Below are 18,873 nucleotides of genomic sequence, written 5' to 3' on the forward strand. Positions count from 1 at the left end.
TAAAGTCGTTGTTTGAAGCTGCATTTGACTTTCATCGATGTCTAATTATTGTGCTGTGTTCAGACCTTAAAGGGATACTTCAGGATTTAGCATTAAGCTTTGTATCAGTAGAAAACCTGTAGTATTTTCGAATTACCATGCTTTCCTCCCTCATATTTCCCTGAGACGAGAGATTTATGTATTTTTTTTGTCTGGAAAAAAATCCTCCGATGAATCAAAAATCGCCATTTTGCGTCATCGGAGGATTTTTTTGGCCAGAGGCTAAAAACTACAGCCAGTAGAAGGCGCTAGATCCGCATGTTTTCAACCCGCCCATAAATCTCACTCACAGAATGTACAAACAGTGTCAGCCATCCTTTATTTAGGCGCTAAGCTAACGGGTTCTTATTCTGTGGAGAAAGCTGAGTTGTAGAGGTTACCATCCTCTTTTTCCTGGACATGTCCGGCAGGCGAGATCGTCCAAAATGTCCGGGATTCGGCTATTGCTTTCTGCAGTCGCCATTCATTGTTTACATGCACACCTTTTGTCTCAATCTAACTGAATTCATTCCGATTGGTGAGTCTGAATGTAGTGTTGACATGAACGCTAAACAAGTGATGGGTTGATTGATGTGCGTTTTACCATTGCTAAGAAAATTCCCGCTCCTCCATGAGAGATTCGAGACCGGTGCGTCTCACAGGTGCCGCTCATCAGTAATCACGCCACCGGCCCACGTTCGGTCCACGTTCTCCCGCGGCCGTCAGTCTCGTTCCTGCTCGCCACAGTAAACATGATGAATGGCGACTGTAGAACGCAAAAGCTGAATCCTGGGCATTTTGGGCGATCTCAAATTCCCGGGCAGACTCGTCACGGAGACTCACTAGTAGCCTAGCCTTGTTTAACTGCGCTCTCTTAACGGTAGGCGTGGCTTGGGAGTGGCCTCGTAGGGCAGCGAAGCAAATGCATTCTGGGAGTTGTTGTCTTTCATCCCCATAAGCCAAAAATATATTTTCTGGCTTTTCTCGGTCTAGAAGGCTCCAAATGCATAAATAATTTCACATTTCTACTACATAAATTACCCATTTTAAATACACATTCATCTTTCCAGAGGTGAAGTATCCCTTTAAAGTCTGCGTGAACCGGAAGTTGCAAACGACTTTTCTCAAGTGTTGTGACGCATTTCCGAGTGAAACGGAATATTGAACAGAGGGCAGGGTTTTACTTTAGCGCTCCTCCTCTCCATCTCTCGCCCATAGCAGAGTAACGGCTTGAGGGGAGTGGTTAAGCGATTAACCAACCCAAGCCGTCAAACCTACGTCATCAGAAAAAGAACCATTCCAGACCGGAAGTAACTTTTCAGACTTTGATTAAAGATAACCACGGCAAACTATTTTTTTCTGTGTATTAACTTGCACGGATTAATTGTTCACCACAAGACTAGTAAAATCAGCTAACAAAGTAAATAGGGTCCATTTTGATTTCATGCCGACTTTAAGACTGTTATTAGGCCTGTATAAAAATATTATTAATAATGACAATTTGTAATTGTATTGTTAATGTGCTATGGAAACAAAACCAAATGTTCACTGGCGAACAACGATGCCGTGCTGAAAACATTTTGTAATTATTCTGCTGCTCCAAATCCACCCCAGGGTTTCCATTTTTCACTCTCACCAGGCATCTGAATCCGTGCTCTGCCGTAATTCTAGCGTGTCAACATTCATTTTACATTCCAGTAAACTCTTTTCACCTTTAAATAATTGTCTTCGGTTAAAGTCACGATTTGTTTAAACTCGGGCAAAGGTAATTTTTGCCGCATGGCCCATGCTGAACTCGGCAGACTGCGATGCAAAAATGTGCTAAACCTCTTTATCAACATGATCTTTTGCAGCTCAAAATACTGAAGTGAAATCACACACTGCTTAGATGTCTATTAATGCTTGATGCAGATTAAACAAGCAGTGATGGGTACACAAACAGTATCTATACAGTAAAGTTAACTCGATCTCGAAGCTTAAGCCATCTATATTCTGAGGTTTAAAAGAAAATCAGTCTGTTTTTAAGATTTACATATTTCCATTATATGACACATTTTTAACAAATTGAATATCTTGATGTTTAAATGGTGTTTTTCATAACGTTATCTAGAATAAAGTGTAGAATGTAAGAATGTGCAGTCTTTTATTATAATATTTGTAACAGGGAATAGCAATATCCTCATCCAGTTACTTCCTTGACACACCCGCAAGTATATAAGCAAAGAATTTTGGAGGACTATTGTATATGTGTACAGTGCAGTCCCTTTTTCTTGGTTTGGGCCACTGCCCCTAACAGTGTCTGCGCACTGCCCTGCTGACAGCAATATTACCTTCCGTGGAATTTAATCAGCACAACTCTGCGAGGGGTCAAATGCTGTTGGCAGGTTTGAAATGTTTGTAAATTAGACTGTTTTTCTCTCTCTGCATCCAAGCAATTGTTGTTCTCAAAAGTGTCTCGTTGGGGTAGAAATACAACACAACCTTGCAGTTAAAGCTCACAGAAACCGCTTGTGGAGGCACTTTTTTTTAACACACTGTGGTGTTTCTGAATAACACCAATCAAAGTAGCTTGAAAAATGCCTTTTGATAAATGGTCTCTTTAACTCGTTTTATTACGTGCCTGTATCGGCGGTGGGATTCGGTGGATGATTATAGGGCACGTGCGCATTGCTGGTTTCTGGTTTCAGCCGGTTGTTCCTGTAATTCACTGAGTTCTGATTCATCGAGACTTTTTTCTGCCCTGCTCTGTCTCCATCTCAAGTCCACTCAACTGTGTCTCCATCTCAAGTCCACTCAACTGTCTCCTGCCACATCACTGAACATTTGCTGCTTGAAATACTAGAGGTCATTGAAGAGGCAAGTATAGGAAAAACATCCCAAATTAGATCTTTTTAATATTACAACAGCAATGAGATTAAATTGATAGCTCTTTGCTGACTCCAAAATACTCCAGTAGTTTCACATGTGTATCATCCAGAGTTTCAGATGAGGTCTTAATGTCTCAGACTGTGCCCAGATGTGACAAGGTACCAACGTATGCAAGATTTCAATATGGACTCAACCATTTCTCATAATGTATTCTGTGCAGAAGAAAGAAAGCTTAGCAACAACATGAGGATGAGTAAATGATGAAAGAATCTTCATGAACTCCAATAAATGCCCTGGTCTAAGAAAGGGCAACATCTGAGCAAATTTTCCTCTAGGCACTTTTGAACCGAATCAGAAAAAAAACCCAGGAATACTTGAGAGAAAGGAAAGAATGTCTAATTATGCCATAATGGATGAATTCCATTACAAGTGTGTATGCTATTACTGTAATGATGTAATATTGCTGCTGCTTCTAGTGTGGTACTGGCAGATAATAGGAGATGGATGGAGGGTAGCCAGATTTTGCTGGCTGCCCATGGGGGAGTAATTAGCCATCATGATTATAGTGATGTTTACACACTGCAGATGGAAATGTCAACATGTTTCCATCCACCTATTTTTATGCGTATTTTGGGAAATAGCATAATATCGCTGAATGCAAATGGCAAAATCCCCTAAAAAAAAACCTGTATGTGCTCAAGTGAGTCGGATAAACTTTTTATCCGATATTAAACATTGCATAAACTATGATGGAAACACATTTACCGAATAAATTCCTTGATGCGCATCAAAGTCATGTGACTTTGGGATGGGGCGGCTTAACTGGACTAACCAGCCGACCGATCTCATTGCTCAGCATCTGAAATGCTGTTTTGGTTGTTCTGAAATTTCCTCCCAGAACGGTCTTACACGACTGTGTTCCCAAACAGCAGACATCTGCCTCCGAAAGCAAGATAACTTTGAGTTTCGTCTGCGTAAAGAAATGTATTGTATACAAAATTATTCTTCTCCTAGTCCAGCAATTTCTCTTAGTGATATGTAGTGCCAGTTTACCAGGAAGTGAAAAAAAAATTTCTATTCAGCTCACTGGATGGAAACCAGGGACGGTCTTGTGCTAAAAAACAGCCCTGTACTTTTTCCCTAATAGGCCCATCATCCGACCATTCGTCCCTAGCCGTGTGCGACAGACACTAGCCAGGATGTCCTGATACTATGCCACAATACTAACACTGTAGCCTATCAGACAAGGTATTCACTGCAAGTAATATCTCAAAACCAATGATGATATTTGGGGTTGTGTTTATTAAGGAAGCCTCCGCCTTCAAATAAAAACAAAATATATACAATGCCATTACATCTGCATTGAAAATAAAATACAAATAATGAAATGTCACTGAAAGAAACCCCAAATTACACAAACTTGTAATTAGCCTATAACACATATAGTTACTATATACTATAACTTATAACTATTCAAATATAATGTAAGCAAAAGAGAAAACTATCTATTTCTGCAGATATATTCATCTCATATTCATTTCATTAACGGCCCGACGCTGATTCAACTAGTCGAATCGGCCCTAAAAAAAACAGACGGCGTCAGATTAGAGTCAACGGTGCAGAACACACCGGGAAAACTACGTCGGCCGACACTCAAAAACGGTCCGACGTTGCCCAACGTCCAATCGTCGGCTTGGTGTGTCCTGGGCTTTAGACTATTTTTTTTTTGTGCCGACGGCCCTCGGTTGGACGGCCATTCTGGACTTTTCCCGAACGCACAGATTGTCAGTCCGTCCCTGGTGAAAACGGTGCTTTATTCACAAATGTTTTATGCGGATATTTCAATTTTGCGCATAAGTTAAATTCGCAACTTTGTTCATGACATTTGATGACATCATCAAATTCATGACATTTCTCATCATCACAGATATAGAATACAATTATCAAACGTGCACATTGATTCTGTAAGACATCTCTTAATTTGATCTCTAATCTACTTTAAAAGCATGCTCTTTGTCACTCAGACGCTTTTACATCATTATGTTGCAGTGTAAATTGCTGGTCAGTGTGAGTGGAGGGGATCATATATCAGGCATGAAAACTCCTCACCTTTCGGCGAAATTCGCCGTTTTAAAACCTAAAAGGGTCACCTACGTGATTTGTGCAGATCCGATGAGAAAATATTTTAGAGAGAGGGGGGGGGGGGGGGGGGGGGGGTGTTCGAGGTCGAGGCCAGCATTTATCCCCTATAAAGTTACCATAAACTTTACAAAACTATAAGCTTTAAAAAACAATCATCATTCCGAATGCCGAAACATGACAGCCAATACGAGTCAGAGTAACGTTAGGGCAGAAATGTTTTCAAAGTCTTTTACACCGCGAGTCTGAGAACTGGACACACTGCCGAACAAAGAACCGCACGTCGGAAAGCAAGCCTGAGGTAAGTTAGCTTACAATGTTAACTGTCCTGTCAGATACAGACAGCGATGTTGCCAATGTCATTATTTTTTATTTTGACATAGAAGTGGGCGAGATAATATCGCGAGTGGGCGCGGGCGCCGTGAGCGCTGAGCGAGCAGGAACAAGTATTCATTGCGCGGCTCGCGAGCCTCATGCGGCTCGCCAAGCTTTAATTTGTGGCTCGCAGTTGCATGGCGGTAAATAATACGGTGATATGATAATGCATTCACTATAGATATTTTATAAAAACATAACAAGTAGGGCTTTAACATAACCCGTTAAAAACTCAAAGTGTCAGCTCTATTACAAATTATTTCGATCGGATTGAAAGGGGTGGTTTATCGAGAGAACGTGAAAAAACTTGATCGATTGAAAACCGAAACTGAAAGGACGACGTATGACGCGCTGAACAAGCTGTTCTCCTGATTAATAAAGTGTCATATAAATGAATATCCTTTCATTCTATAATTCTCCTTTCACTCAGCATCTGTGAAGTGAAGCAGGACAACGGCTCACCAGTGCTTGTTTCAGATTATCATACAGACGACTGGTTTGGGGCATTTTTGGGATAAATAGTAGTAGTAAATAGTTTTTTTTCTCTGAGACCCGATGAAATACGTAGATCAGCGGCCCATTGGTTCTTTTCTTGATTGACACTGGGCTAGCCCAATCACATCTTTAATGTGAAGTATAGAAATATACTCTTTCAAGTATAGAAATTAGTACAAAACTAATTATGAAAGTTTCCTTTATTTTTCAGTGCATTTGTTTTACAATAGGCTATATGGCTATTACTATCATGGGATTAATATTATAACTATTATTGTAGTAGTAATGTAGACAGACACTGTAACTAAAAGAGTTTTGAAATTTTCTTTGTTTAATTTGCACCAGATTGATGAATTTCACATTAAAAAGCACAAAATTTTCTTACGGGGGAGCATGCCCCCGAACCCCCCTAGAGTGGCAGAGGACCACTCATCACAGTGATCCAAAAATCCTGTGAGAAACACTGGTAGCCTACTACAATGCCTACGTCCAATCGTCGGCTTGGTGTGTCCCGGGCTTTAGACTATTTTTTTTTTTTGTGCCGACGGCCCTCGGTTGGACGGCCATTCTGGACTTTTCCCGAACGCACAGATTGTCAGTCCGTCCCTGGTGAAAACGGTGCTTTATTCACAAATGTTTTATGCGGATATTTCAATTTTGCGCATAAGTTAAATTCGCAACTTTGTTCATGACATTTGATGACATCATCAAATTCATGACATTTCTCATCATCACAGATATAGAATACAATTATCAAACGTGCACATTGATTCTGTAAGACATCTCTTAATTTGATCTCTAATCTACGTGTGGCTTTAAAAGCATGCTCTTTGTCACTCAGACGCTTTTACATCATTATGTTGCAGTGTAAATTGCTGGTCAGTGTGAGTGGAGGGGATATCCAGGTTTCACTCCGTTCACACTGTGACAGTGTGATTAGAAACCATTAGCGCAGGCGGTATGATTACATTTTTAATGAGCGTTTGAGATCAGGGTCGGGGTGGCTGCCTGCTTCCTGTGCCATTTCCTATGACACAGAATGAGTCGTGCTGCTTTATTGTTGCTTGAATATTGCTTTGGAAACTTATTTGACTGGAAATCATTTTCTTCCTCGTCCAATCTCTCTCTCTCTTTCTCTCTCATGTTCCCTTTCATTTTACTTTGGGATAAAGCTGCTTTCATTTCCTTGCATACAGATTTGTCATTTCACTCTCACTGTAAAACGACTGAATTGAGAATCAGTCGTAATAAAAATAATTTAGGCCTTCTTTGCATCCAGGCCGTCATGCATCTAGAGTGAGCTTTAGTCACACATCATTCTGTATAAGGTAAAAGAAAATCCAACAAAGAAGAAAATAAATGAAAGCAAGCGTAAAGGAATGGTTCAGCTAAAAATGACAATTCTGTCATTCACTCACACTCTTTCCATGTCTTTCCAAACCCATATTTCTTTCAATGATGGGGAGGAACGCAAAATAAAAAAGCTGATTTTTCAGCTTGCTCTTTTTGTTTTTATAAGTAGCTTGTACAACTTTATAAGATACATTTGAAAGAGTTGATATTCACCTGAAGGCTGTGCTTAATTTTAAAATATCATTTACACTTGTATTTCCTTTGAGGTCGGTAAAATAGAATATTTATTTGAAAAAATTCATACTTTTATTCAGCAAGGATGCATAAGACTTATTTCAAAAACATTAAAAATCTTACCAACCCCAAACATTTGAATGATTAGTTTTTGATGCAGTCAGCCAGTCAGTTACAAGACATAAGAGATTTGAAGGGATGATTTTCAGTGAGTTACTTTACATTTTAGTTAGTTCCATACACAAACCTATTGTATTGTGGCTTTAATGGAGCTTTTTGTCCTTTTTGGTAAATTAATGAATCTAAATAAATTATTTTACTAGAAACAGTCATATAGTTCTGAATGGCATGATGGGAAGTAAACTGAATATTCAGCTATTGTGATTCAACTGAAGATCCTGCCTTTAGATAGTGTGTCTGTAGCAGCATATGATACCTTTGAACCCGTTTGATGGTCCGTGCGTCCACTGCTCATTCATTTCACCTGCTCAGTTTTATCTGTCTTCTCTCTTCGGCATGAATCCATTTAGGGTGGTCAAAGAGAAGCGATGAATACAGCATCAGATGAAAGCAGCTATACTGTGTTTGTATCGATGTGCATCCTTCTGATTTGTTAAGAGATCTTTAGACCTGTTTTTATCACGTTTATCTGTCATGCATTTCAGTCTGCCACACCAGATACCAGGAGACGATTAATGGGCAAGAGGACGAGATAAACAAGTGGCACTCTGATGCAGGCAGAGAAGGAGATTGTAGAGATTATAAACAGGGGAGTGTCATAAAGTGCTGGAGTCAGATGAGCAAGACCAAATATCGAGACGGTCACAGAGAACAACTATAAAAGAGAACAAAAAGTGACACATTGGAGACAAGAAACGACAGAAAAGGACAGGCAGAGAGATAAAACAGCTGATGTTGTTTCTGAGCCATGCCCAGTTCTCACTGAGCACAAGTGCTCCGTCAGCGAGGGTTTCCATGGCTACGCAGGCTTTCCCCCGACCCCATCCGTGCAGATCCACAAGATTAGTCCTGAGAGAGCCTCCGTATCAGCTCCGCAGGCACTGCCACGTAGTGCAGTGTCTCGTCTGTGCATCTCTGTCCACATATTTGTATTCCATCTCATTGTCCCTCTCTGTCTGGGTGTTTTAGTTTATTACATATTCACATTTTCAATTACATAGGCTATTTACATGTTTTCACAAACTATAACAAAACCTTCTGTTTTTCCTGTTTTGATTGGTCAGAATCATTCTGTGGTATAGCTTTTCATACATGAAATAATTACTTGATATTTTTGTCGTTTTATTTATTTATTTGGAAGTAGAAGTATAGGCTGACTATAATGTACAGTCAGCCAGTCTTTATCGCAAAATAAACCTCCATTTCGCATCTGGGTCTCAGGGATTGTTCTGCGATAATTACCAATTGACTGTACATTATCATTTACTAATACTGTATGTTCACTATCACTACCATTCAGAAGTTTCAAAAATGTCTTTGAAAGCAGTCTCCTATGCTCACCATGCTTTTATTTTTTTCTAATTTCATATATTTTCAAATGTAATTTGTTCCTGTGATGGCAAAGCTGATTTTTTTTAGCACCATTGCTCCAGTCTTCAGTGTCGCATGATCCTTCAGAAATCATTCTAATATGCTGATTTGGTGCTCAAGAAGCATTTCTTCTTATTATCAATGTTGAAACTGCCTAGGCATAATATCTTTGTTGAAACCGTGCTACTTTTTTTTTTTTTTTTGGGATTCTTTCAATAGAAAGTACATAAGAACAGAATTAGTTTGAAATGGTAATCTTTTGTAACATTATAAAAGTATTCACTGTCACTTTTTATCAATGTAATGCGTCCTTGCTGAATAAAAGTATTCATTTCTTTCAAAAAAATAATTTGAAGAGTACACAAAAGTATTATTCCCCTATTTTCTTGTTGCTCAGATACGCAAAAAGCCTTTCATGGATTGGGGTAACATACTCTTTCTTCTTCATGGAAAATGATCCATTAATGTGCTATTGTCCATTTTCTCTCTCTGTGCGTGTGTGTGTAGCTGCTGTTGAAGCCTGTGTGCTTCATGGGTTGAAGCGGAGAGCTGCCGGTTTCCTACGAAGCAACAAAATAGCTGCGCTCTTCACCAAAGTGGGCAAAAGCTTCCCTCCAGCTGAAGAGCTCTGCAGAAAAGCCCAGGAGCTGGAGATGGCCTTTGAGAGCAAGTGAGACCAGACTTTGTGATCTCCTCCAATACAACACACAACTCAAAATATATACAGTACATATATTGTGTACGGAACCTAAAAACCTGCAATGTATTTGCTTTCTTTAGCATGTTTTTAGATTTCTGCATCGCATAGATATCACCAACATATGTCCACTACAGGCAAAGTACCAGTAAATATCATTCCTGAAAAGAGTATGATATGCTATAGTTACCACCTTGTTAACAAAAGCTCCTTTTAAAGCACAAGTATCTACATATAATTTGATTTTGACTTTTGCTGACTTTGACTGTTTTTTTTCAGGCGAAGTCAGTCTCTCTCATACAGCGAGAGCACCCGTAAGATGCCCAAGGTCCCAAACTTCTCGCCTCAGGCCGTCAGACACGTGTGGATCCACACCGCACTCATTGAGAAAGTGCTGGACAAGATCGTGCTGTACCTGGTGGAAAACAGCAGGTGAGAGAGGTGGGATAGAGATCTTAAGAGAAACCAAGCTTGACCAGGCAGTTTTCTTTCAGATACAATCAAATTTACCACATTGCATTATGTTCAATTAAAGTTGCTTTTAATGTTGTTTCAGTAAGTTTTATGAGAAAGAGGCTATCCTAATGGACCCGGTGGATGGCCCTATCCTCGCTTCTTTGTTAGGTAGACCGGCTTTCAAAATCTTTCTTATTCTTAAAGTGCCCATATTATGCTATTAAAAAGGTTCCTTTTTTGGAGGTCTACTACAATAGGTTTACATGCTTCCAAGATAAAAAACACTTCAATTTTCTCATAATATACATTGCAGCATCACCTCTTTTCTAGTATTCGGTCTCTCTAAACCTTTCCTTTCCAAGAGTACTCTGCTCTGATTGGTCAGATGGCCCAGTCTGTTGTGATTGATCCACCATTTACCGCATGTGTCAGAAATTAATCTTCCATTAACGTGTCTGAATTTCAGCTCCAGATGCTTTCTCAACACTTGTACATACAGTGATACAAACCGTAACAATGGCATTGGTTTTAACGTAAGTGCATGCAAAGTGGATTTGCTTTCCTGTGCAGAAAACAGTTTGCAGACAGCCAAAAAAGACCACATGCTGGCATTATGCAAATTAGTTACAAACCTGCATTGATTCATGCAAGTAAATAAGACTGGAATTACTGATGACTCGTTTTAGCAGTTCAGAATCTGTTATTTCTTTTGGGAGACAATAACTCAATTTATCATGCACATTGATCTTTGAAACTTTAACATTCACAAACAGCTATACTACACACCAATAAATGTAATATTAGAAAAAGCATAATAGGGGCACTTTAAGGTCACAGGTCCTCTGGTGACATAATGTCATTTACTCTGTTTTAAATCCTAGTGAGGTCGGTAATCGGCTCATTTTTTTCACAAGCTCAATGGAAAACATAAATCCAAGAAGCTGGTGGACGAGAGAAATATTTCATGCTGAAAAGTATAGTAGAAAAAAGTTTATAAAGTCATCTAATTTGAATGTATTATCCTCTAGTTAAGTTTATTAATTTACACAATATTTGTTTGAGCTACAACAGTATAACGTTGATTTCTATTGGAGTCAGTTTTGAGTTTCCCATGCAGAGTGCTAATTGAGTAGCACATGGAGTTGCTGCCTACAGTATGTGGAACTTTTCAAATCAGCTTCCTATTTAGGGTGGCACTTCACTAGGTTTTGGAACAGAGATATTTTGTCTTTTTCTTTCCTTTATGTTGTTGGCATTGTGCAGATAATCTGTTTTCAACTTTATTTCTTCTTTAGTGGGCCCCTGTGCATTAGAGTACACAAAAATGAAGACAGCAGATCATTTCTGGACGGATCCTTCAGCTGATGAGTTGGTGCAAAGGCATCGTATTCACAGTGGCCACTGTCGACAAGACTCTCCTACAAAGAGACCTGCCCTCTGCGTGAGTAACCTGTGACTAAATGAGTTGTGTGGAATTTTTGTGTGTTCAAATTCTTTAACGAGATGACTAAGTATTTGTGCAGTTCTGTTTGATACTAAAATTGGTGCAGAACACTCTTACACTCTTCACCTTTAAAATTATTATGTGCAGGATGATAAATTGATTTTAGTGTTCTGGGTTATGGTGCTGTACACCAAGAATTCATAAATGCTGGAATATTTAAAATGGTATGTTCTTAAAAAGGGTCAAGAATTAAAGCTAATCTTATAACTTATACAAATATTGATCTGTTCTGTCTGCTTGCACTTATACAAATATGCAAGAGTTAAAGGGTTAGTTCACTCAAAAAAGGAAATTTCTGTCATTAATAAAGTAAGACCTTCGTTTATGTCCGGAACACAAATTAAGATATTTTTGATGAAATCCGAGAGCTTTCTGACCCCCCATAGACAGCAACGTTATTACCACTTACGGGTTTGGAACGACATGAGGGTGAGTAATTAATGACAGAATTCAAATTTGTGGGTAAACGTACCCTTTAATGCTCTTGTGCATTTGAACAAGATGAACATGCCGTTCAGGCCATTTAAAATTCACTTGACGTTTTAAACCGTGCCTCAAGAAAATGTCAGGAGTCAAGAGCAGTTTATAGTCAGTCAATTGCATGTCACATTAAAGTCATAATACATAGTGACAACCAATAAGGCTTGTTTTTCAGTATTATGCTGCAGTACTTTCAACACTGTGTATGTTGGTTAGCAGTTTTGAATCTACGACAATTGAGCTTTAGAATGTTGGACTCGTACTCAATTAAATATGAATGATATTTTGTTTAATTGTTTACAATTGTTTGTCTGTGTTGGTAAGGGTAATTCTATATCTAATCACATTTTTTATGATAAAGCAAAATCAAAATATACTAATAATTTCAGAGCAAGCCAGTTTAGTTTGTGGATTTGCTCGTGTTCAGTGATGATTTAGCCTTTGAAATCAGTGCGGTTTCTCCATCAAACACCTGTGAAGAGGGCTGTGGTCCATAAAAGTCATGCTGTGGTCGGTGTATTTGAGTGTGAATGCTGTTTCTGAGGAGAATATGAACCTCTACTCAAGAGACATGCTTCACATCATTACCCAGCTCCATTACCAACCCAGCCGTCAGATTCCTGACTGATCACCCTCTCTGGCCATAGCCAACACCCACACAACAGCAGGACACACAGTGCTTGTTTTTCGTCTCCGATAGATCTGAGTACATACACTTCAGGCTTGTTTTCTGATGTATAACAAATATCTGCTAGAGAGCTGTAAAAGCCCGGTTTTTGCTGCGGAGTGGCTTTTTGATATATGAAAGAGGAGCCATAAGTATTTATCTAATGACTCGCCTGCGGGCGAACATTTTTCCACCTTGAACAGATAGATGTAGAGGCATAATATTAGGAAAACAAGATGAATAGTTACTATAACACTTTGTTTGCTAGGTTGCTGATGTAATATTTTGCGTGTGTGTGTGTTCAGATTCAGAAAAGGCACTCCAGTAGTAGTATGGATGAAAGGGCATCTCCCTCCCCCTCTGCCAGAGACTACGTAGAGTCTCTTCATCAGAATTCCAGAGCGACCCTCCTGTTCGGCAAGAACAACGTACTGGTGCAGCCGGTAAATAATACATGACACAGCTATGGATTATCAGAGATCTTTAGGGGTTTCTTTCTGCATATTGACTATTTTATCTAAACATTTAAATTACTTTTTTTATGGTGATTAAATAGATAATAAATAAAAAGTGCAAAAAGAAAACTAGTCGCCGAAACCAGTATGAGCAGAATGTACAGTATTATTGATTAAAGGTTTGCTTTGTAACGTGGGCTTCTGTTATGGTAATTTCAGAGGGATGATATGGAAGCAATCCCAGGATACCTCTCTCTGCACCAGACGGCTTACTGCATGACTCTGAAATGGACGCCAAATCAGCTAATGAACGGCTCCGTGGGGGATCTTGACTATGAGAAGAGGTGGGACTCTGTTCAGTTTATAAGATAAACAGAATAAACCCTTTTTAAAAGGGAAAGAAGGTTGGTTCATATTTATTAAAAAGATGTCTAAACCAATGACAATATGGTTGAATTTTGAATTATATTATGTAGTATTTTGAATTATCTCTTTGAATTGGAGTTATCATTGGATATGATAAGATGTAATATTACAGGATTGTTAATTTCCCCATTTTGTTTTGAATCTTCCTGAATTTCAAATGAGAATCGTTTATAAATCTGGTGGCAACAAACGAGAAGCTTTAAGGTCTTGTGAATGTTTCAAAATGTTTATTTAAACTGCAGCATTTCTATTCCTTATTGGTTTCTATTATGTTGGTCATAAGCCACTTAGTCTAACCTGTTTTCCTGCAGTGTTTACTGGGACTACGCCATGACAATCCGCCTGGAGGAGATTGTGTACTTGCACTGTCATCAGCAGGGTAGGTGAAATTGTGCCAGTTTGAGAAACAGTCAACTGGAACCCAAATTACACACATCCTGTAATTTCTTATTTGTCCATAATTCTGACAGATCAGTATAAATAAGTCATACACAAATAATATGACCTTAATGTAAGTTGTAAATTCTACAGAGTTGCTAAAGGTTAAAAGCATATCTAAAAGTAATCACTATCTAGTCTCTTTTGATGAAGTAAATCCACTTGGGTATACTCAAATTTTGAGCCAATATCCTCAATTGTACTTGCCCTTTTCATATTCATCCATGCACAAGATCAGTGAACCGAATAGAGCGAGTACAATCAATCAGAACATAATTGCTTCTAGAGAGAGATGAGAATTTAAAGTGAGGCTGTACGATTATGAAGCAATGTAATTCTGCTAATAATGGCAATGAATAATTCCTTAATGTACAGGCTGTGTCAAGGCTTCAATATTAAGATTATCAAAACGGTTTAGATCTTAGATCTATTAGAATGATCTTAGCTAGCTCCTCTGTACTACTCAAAACATTTCCTCTTTTAACTGTACATATGTACAAAACATTAAGTATCTAACCTAGTAATATGTGATGTCAAGAAACTAATTTAATAGTCAATGAACATATATGGATCACATTATTTAATAATAATAATTCCATTGTGTATGTATTTTTGTCTGCAGTGGACTGTGGTGGAACAGTGGTTCTGGTAAGTCAGGATGGGATTCAAAGGCCTCCGATTCGTTTTCCCCGTGGTGGTCACCTCCTTCAGTTCCTTTCCTGTCTGGAAAATGGTCTCCTGCCTCACGGCCAGTTAGACCCACCACTTTGGTCCCAGAGAGGAAAGGTAAGAAATTGATCTGTAGAATATGTAATGTAATTGAAAAGACTGTTCACTGTTTGAGCTACAGATTCAAGACGCTTATTATTTAGATCAATTACAATCTATGGCTGTGCTGTAATTTGTATGTCTTGATTGATTAATCTGTCAATTACAGTTTTTTTTGTGTGCTACGAATAAATTATGAACGGGGTAAATAATTCTACAATTCTTGCCCCTAAATAAGTTTGAGGCTGTGCTTTGCTTGTCTGGTCATTGTATCCTGATGCTTCAATTTTCTTTTTCAGGGTAAAGTATTTCCTAAGCTAAAAAATAGATGTCCACAGGGATCCTCAGGCTCTGTCTCAGACAAAGAAGAGGAAGAAGCAACAGACTATGTCTTCCGCATTATTTTCCCAAACAGACAATCAGAATTTGGTAAGAGACTGAGTAATAGTATCAGACAAGCTCTTGAGACAATTAATGTTTTCCCATCATGGTACAGCTATTATAGATGTCAGCTTTTAGAAAGGGATAATAGAAAAAAAGTCCCTCTCGTATCTATCAAGGTATTTTATGTCACTTCTGTTTTTTTGTTTGTTTGTTTTTTGTCTGTTTATGTGTACCATCCATCATAAACATTCTTTTGGTTTTACTGAGCTGTTTTGACTCATTACAGTGACTTTTACCCACACCTCCCATCTCTCCCTGGGTACTGTCTTCCTGGCCCGATCTCTGTCCCTGAACTCGAGGGGGCTATGGCCTCCTAAACGCCAGACCCTGGTGATGCCAATGCGCCACTGCAGCTGCCCGGGAGAGCCCCCATCCTCCCCTGAGCCCAGCTGTAATTCTCCCTGTCACGTCTCATTTATGTGTTCATGTATCTGTCTGATGCGCCAACTTTCTGATTTATTGCTTTTATGGCCTCTGTGTCTGCAAGCAATCACGTAGTCGCCAGTGTGAGTCTTCTGTTTTGTTCAGGAGTAATTTTCCTGTGAAATTTCTTGACCCTTGGTTAATTGTGGGCTAATGGTTGTGTTTTCAGGGAGCCGTGAAATGTATGTATACTATATAATGATCATAAGTGTTTGTAATCGTAATAGTGGCTTTTAATTCTGACCCGCAATATGATGCTGTTAATTTTGAGTGTCACAGCAGCCATTATTATTTTGTTAAATCCATGCAGACTGGTATTATATCTTTTCTTTTTTTTTAAGGTTGGGTGTAATTGTGGGTTCTTGTTGCTCTGCTTGCTTAAGCACCTTTTTGTAACCAGATGTTCAATGCATAATCAGATTTCTCTGTGTGTGTTTGTGTGGTAGCGGCTCCGGAATTGATCGATCACGGAGCAAACATGTGGCACCCAACACCAAGGAAATCATCTTGCTCTTCCTGCTCACAGAGTAGTTTCTCTGATGGAGCACCTCCCAATGGATGCAACCATGAAAGGTACAATGACAGAACATAATACTGTTATAGAAGTAGAAGTACCACTCTTTGCATACCTTGTTTATTTGTAAAACCCGTAAATACTCTGTACTAAAGGAAAACTTTAAAATAAATCAAATAATAAAAGTTAATAATAACATATGTAAATTATAAAATGTTAAAAATATGTTTAAGGAAATACCATAATCTCATCCGCAGGGCACCCCTGAAGTTGCTATGTGACAATATGAAGAACCAAATCATCTCCCGGGCTTTCTACGGATGTTCGTATTCATTACTCATCCATTTTATAGTCTCACAACACCATCTTTTTTCATCAAACGTGACCTTTACATGCTCAAATGTCTCTTATTTATTCAACCACACACATATTTTGCTCTCTCAGGGTTGGCGTACTGCCGCCACCTGTCCACAGTACGCACTCACCTGTCTGGCCTTGTTAATCACACTATTGTGGAACCAGATGTGCCTGGTGATGCGTATGGTGGCCTCACGACAGAAGTGTGGCAGAAGTTTCTTCAAGACTGCAGCGTAAGTGCACACATACACAGTCCAAAGCAGCCACATTTAAATGAGCGTCTTTGCCAGACACTCATTAATATTCATTTGTCCCTAATCGCAGTTCTCTCATTCTTATCACACAAACAATATGTTTGGATGACTAATGCTGAGTGCCAGAGTGGTGGCACTAAAGGGTGAAAATCAATGTTAAATCCATACAGAAGTACCCTTGTGGCTGTGATCATTAGTGTGCTTATACTGGCAGACTATGTTATACTCTAAACAGGTAAACCAATGGATGTTGATTTGACTGGTAACATAGTAAAATAATAGACACATTTTAAATAATAACGCATTCAAATATCTTTTTTATTTTTTCTTGGAAGTCAGTTTACCTGCTTTCAGTGTGTACCTGCTCTCTTGCAGGCCTATGAAGAAAAGGAGTTATTGCGGCTAGTTTATTTTGGTGGAGTTGAGCCCTCTTTGCGCAAGGAGGTCTGGCCCTTCCTCCTGGGTCATTACCAATTTGGGATGTCTGAGACCGAGAGAAAAGAGGTTGGTGTTTGTTTTGTTTTTTGGTTAAAAGTGTCCTCCCAAAAAGTTTTTTAGGTGCTGTCACACTTATCATTGCTCTGCGAGATTTACTCTGCTGTAAGGAATTAGAATCTCCAATCCAACTTCCACTCCAATATATATATACATTTAAATATGCTCCGTCCCTAAAAATAGATTATTTATCATAGAGACAATTCCTTCCGATCTCAGTAATATGTAAATGGTATCACTGGAGTGATATGTTATCACTTATAGCGTAGGAGCGGCAGCAGGCAATCAAGGACCTTCCTGAATTCAGGGATTTCAAACACTCTTTTCTCCTTAACATTTGGCTGTTCTTATTTGAAAGAATATCGAAGATGTGGGAACAGAAGGCTATCATTTTCATTGTTATCCTCAATTTACATTGAAGACAAAGCTTCATTTACATGCTGAGAGGGAAGACGGATTGGTGCTTTGTGCATCACTATGCTATTGGTGGACCTTTTTTTGGCAGCAAACTTTTGCTAAAATTATGTTAATGCAAATGCAAATTTAGTCTTTGTTCTCTGTAATATTTCCAGTGAATGTCCTTGGAAACATGGCATCCCCCAGTTGCTTTTCCTCTGACAAAAGTGACAAGCATTTCATTTTTTTAGTCTGCTTCTTTCCAAACGTAGGTTAATTGGATTTCAGATGGTTTGTGAATTAAAGCACTTGTTCCATTGTTATCGAGGGGCTTTCGTTTTAAGATCATCTCATTGTGGCGAGCAGGAAGAGGCCGAGGGCCGTGAGAGAATGGCGCGAGGCTGGTGACGTGATTACTGATGAGCGACCCCTGCTCGACGCACCGGTCTCGTATATCTGCCCCGTCCTGCTCGCCACACTCATATTTGCCATCTTTGAAACTCTGAACTCTGCAGGTGGATGAGCAGATGCGAGCGTGCTACGAACAGAACATGAGCGAATGGCTGGGGTGTGAGGCCATTGTTAGGCAGAGAGAGAAAGAACAGCATGCAGTGGCATTAGCCAAGTGTTCATCTGGGACGAGTATGGACAGCACCACGCAGAGAATTATGCACCGTGACTCCACCATCAGCAATGAGGTGAGTGCAGATCCATAAAGCGCTTTTTAAAGCAACTTTCTGAAACCTAAATGCTTCTTTGGCAGGCATTGAAGACTTTTTGAAGACCACACTGAAAGGTTTGCTTTTGATTTGATGCAATATTTACTTAAGGATGTGTTGTGTTTGTCTTTCAGTCCTCGCAGAGCTGTAGTTCAGGCAGGCAAAGAGATTCCAGGCTGCAGAGTGACTCCAGCAGTAGCACTCAGGTAAACCTCAGACTAATGTTGCTGCCAGTCCATGAAAAGTTGAATAAATTGACATTTTCCTAAAAAATTTGAGTACAAATAGTGCCTGACTTGACTGATCTTCCTCACCCTCACACTCTTTCCTGGTAGTTCTTCACTTCC

The 18,873-nt window shown here is 39.2% G+C and overlaps 1 protein-coding gene across 15 annotated transcripts in view; it reads left to right on the forward strand.

The window, feature by feature from the left end:
* Positions 1-18,873, forward strand: part of sgsm1a (small G protein signaling modulator 1a) — a 40,339-nt gene that overhangs the window by 15,796 nt on the left and 5,670 nt on the right. For 7 of the 15 annotated variants that reach the window (XM_079607720.1, XM_079607722.1, XM_079607712.1 and 4 more), the window contains exons 4-19: positions 9,541-9,703; positions 10,010-10,162; positions 10,287-10,354; positions 11,482-11,627; positions 13,143-13,280; positions 13,512-13,636; positions 14,030-14,097; positions 14,779-14,942; positions 15,224-15,353; positions 15,595-15,759; positions 16,238-16,364; positions 16,563-16,627; positions 16,750-16,895; positions 17,292-17,420; positions 18,323-18,505; positions 18,661-18,732. In XM_079607720.1, coding sequence (XP_079463846.1) covers positions 9,541-9,703; positions 10,010-10,162; positions 10,287-10,354; positions 11,482-11,627; positions 13,143-13,280; positions 13,512-13,636; positions 14,030-14,097; positions 14,779-14,942; positions 15,224-15,353; positions 15,595-15,759; positions 16,238-16,364; positions 16,563-16,627; positions 16,750-16,895; positions 17,292-17,420; positions 18,323-18,505; positions 18,661-18,732 — 2,042 coding nt within the window. Of the gene's footprint in view, positions 1-9,540; positions 9,704-10,009; positions 10,172-10,286; positions 10,355-11,481; positions 11,628-13,142; positions 13,281-13,511; positions 13,637-14,029; positions 14,098-14,778; positions 14,943-15,223; positions 15,354-15,594; positions 15,760-16,237; positions 16,365-16,562; positions 16,628-16,749; positions 16,896-17,291; positions 17,421-18,322; positions 18,506-18,660; positions 18,733-18,873 lie in introns of those variants that run through there. The other 8 variants (XM_079607714.1, XM_079607718.1, XM_079607724.1 and 5 more) reach the window with 3 other exon arrangements.

The sequence above is a fragment of the Phoxinus phoxinus genome (genome assembly GCF_949152265.1).
Source record: "Phoxinus phoxinus genome assembly, chromosome: 3".
Taxonomy (NCBI): Eukaryota; Metazoa; Chordata; class Actinopteri; order Cypriniformes; family Leuciscidae; genus Phoxinus; species Phoxinus phoxinus.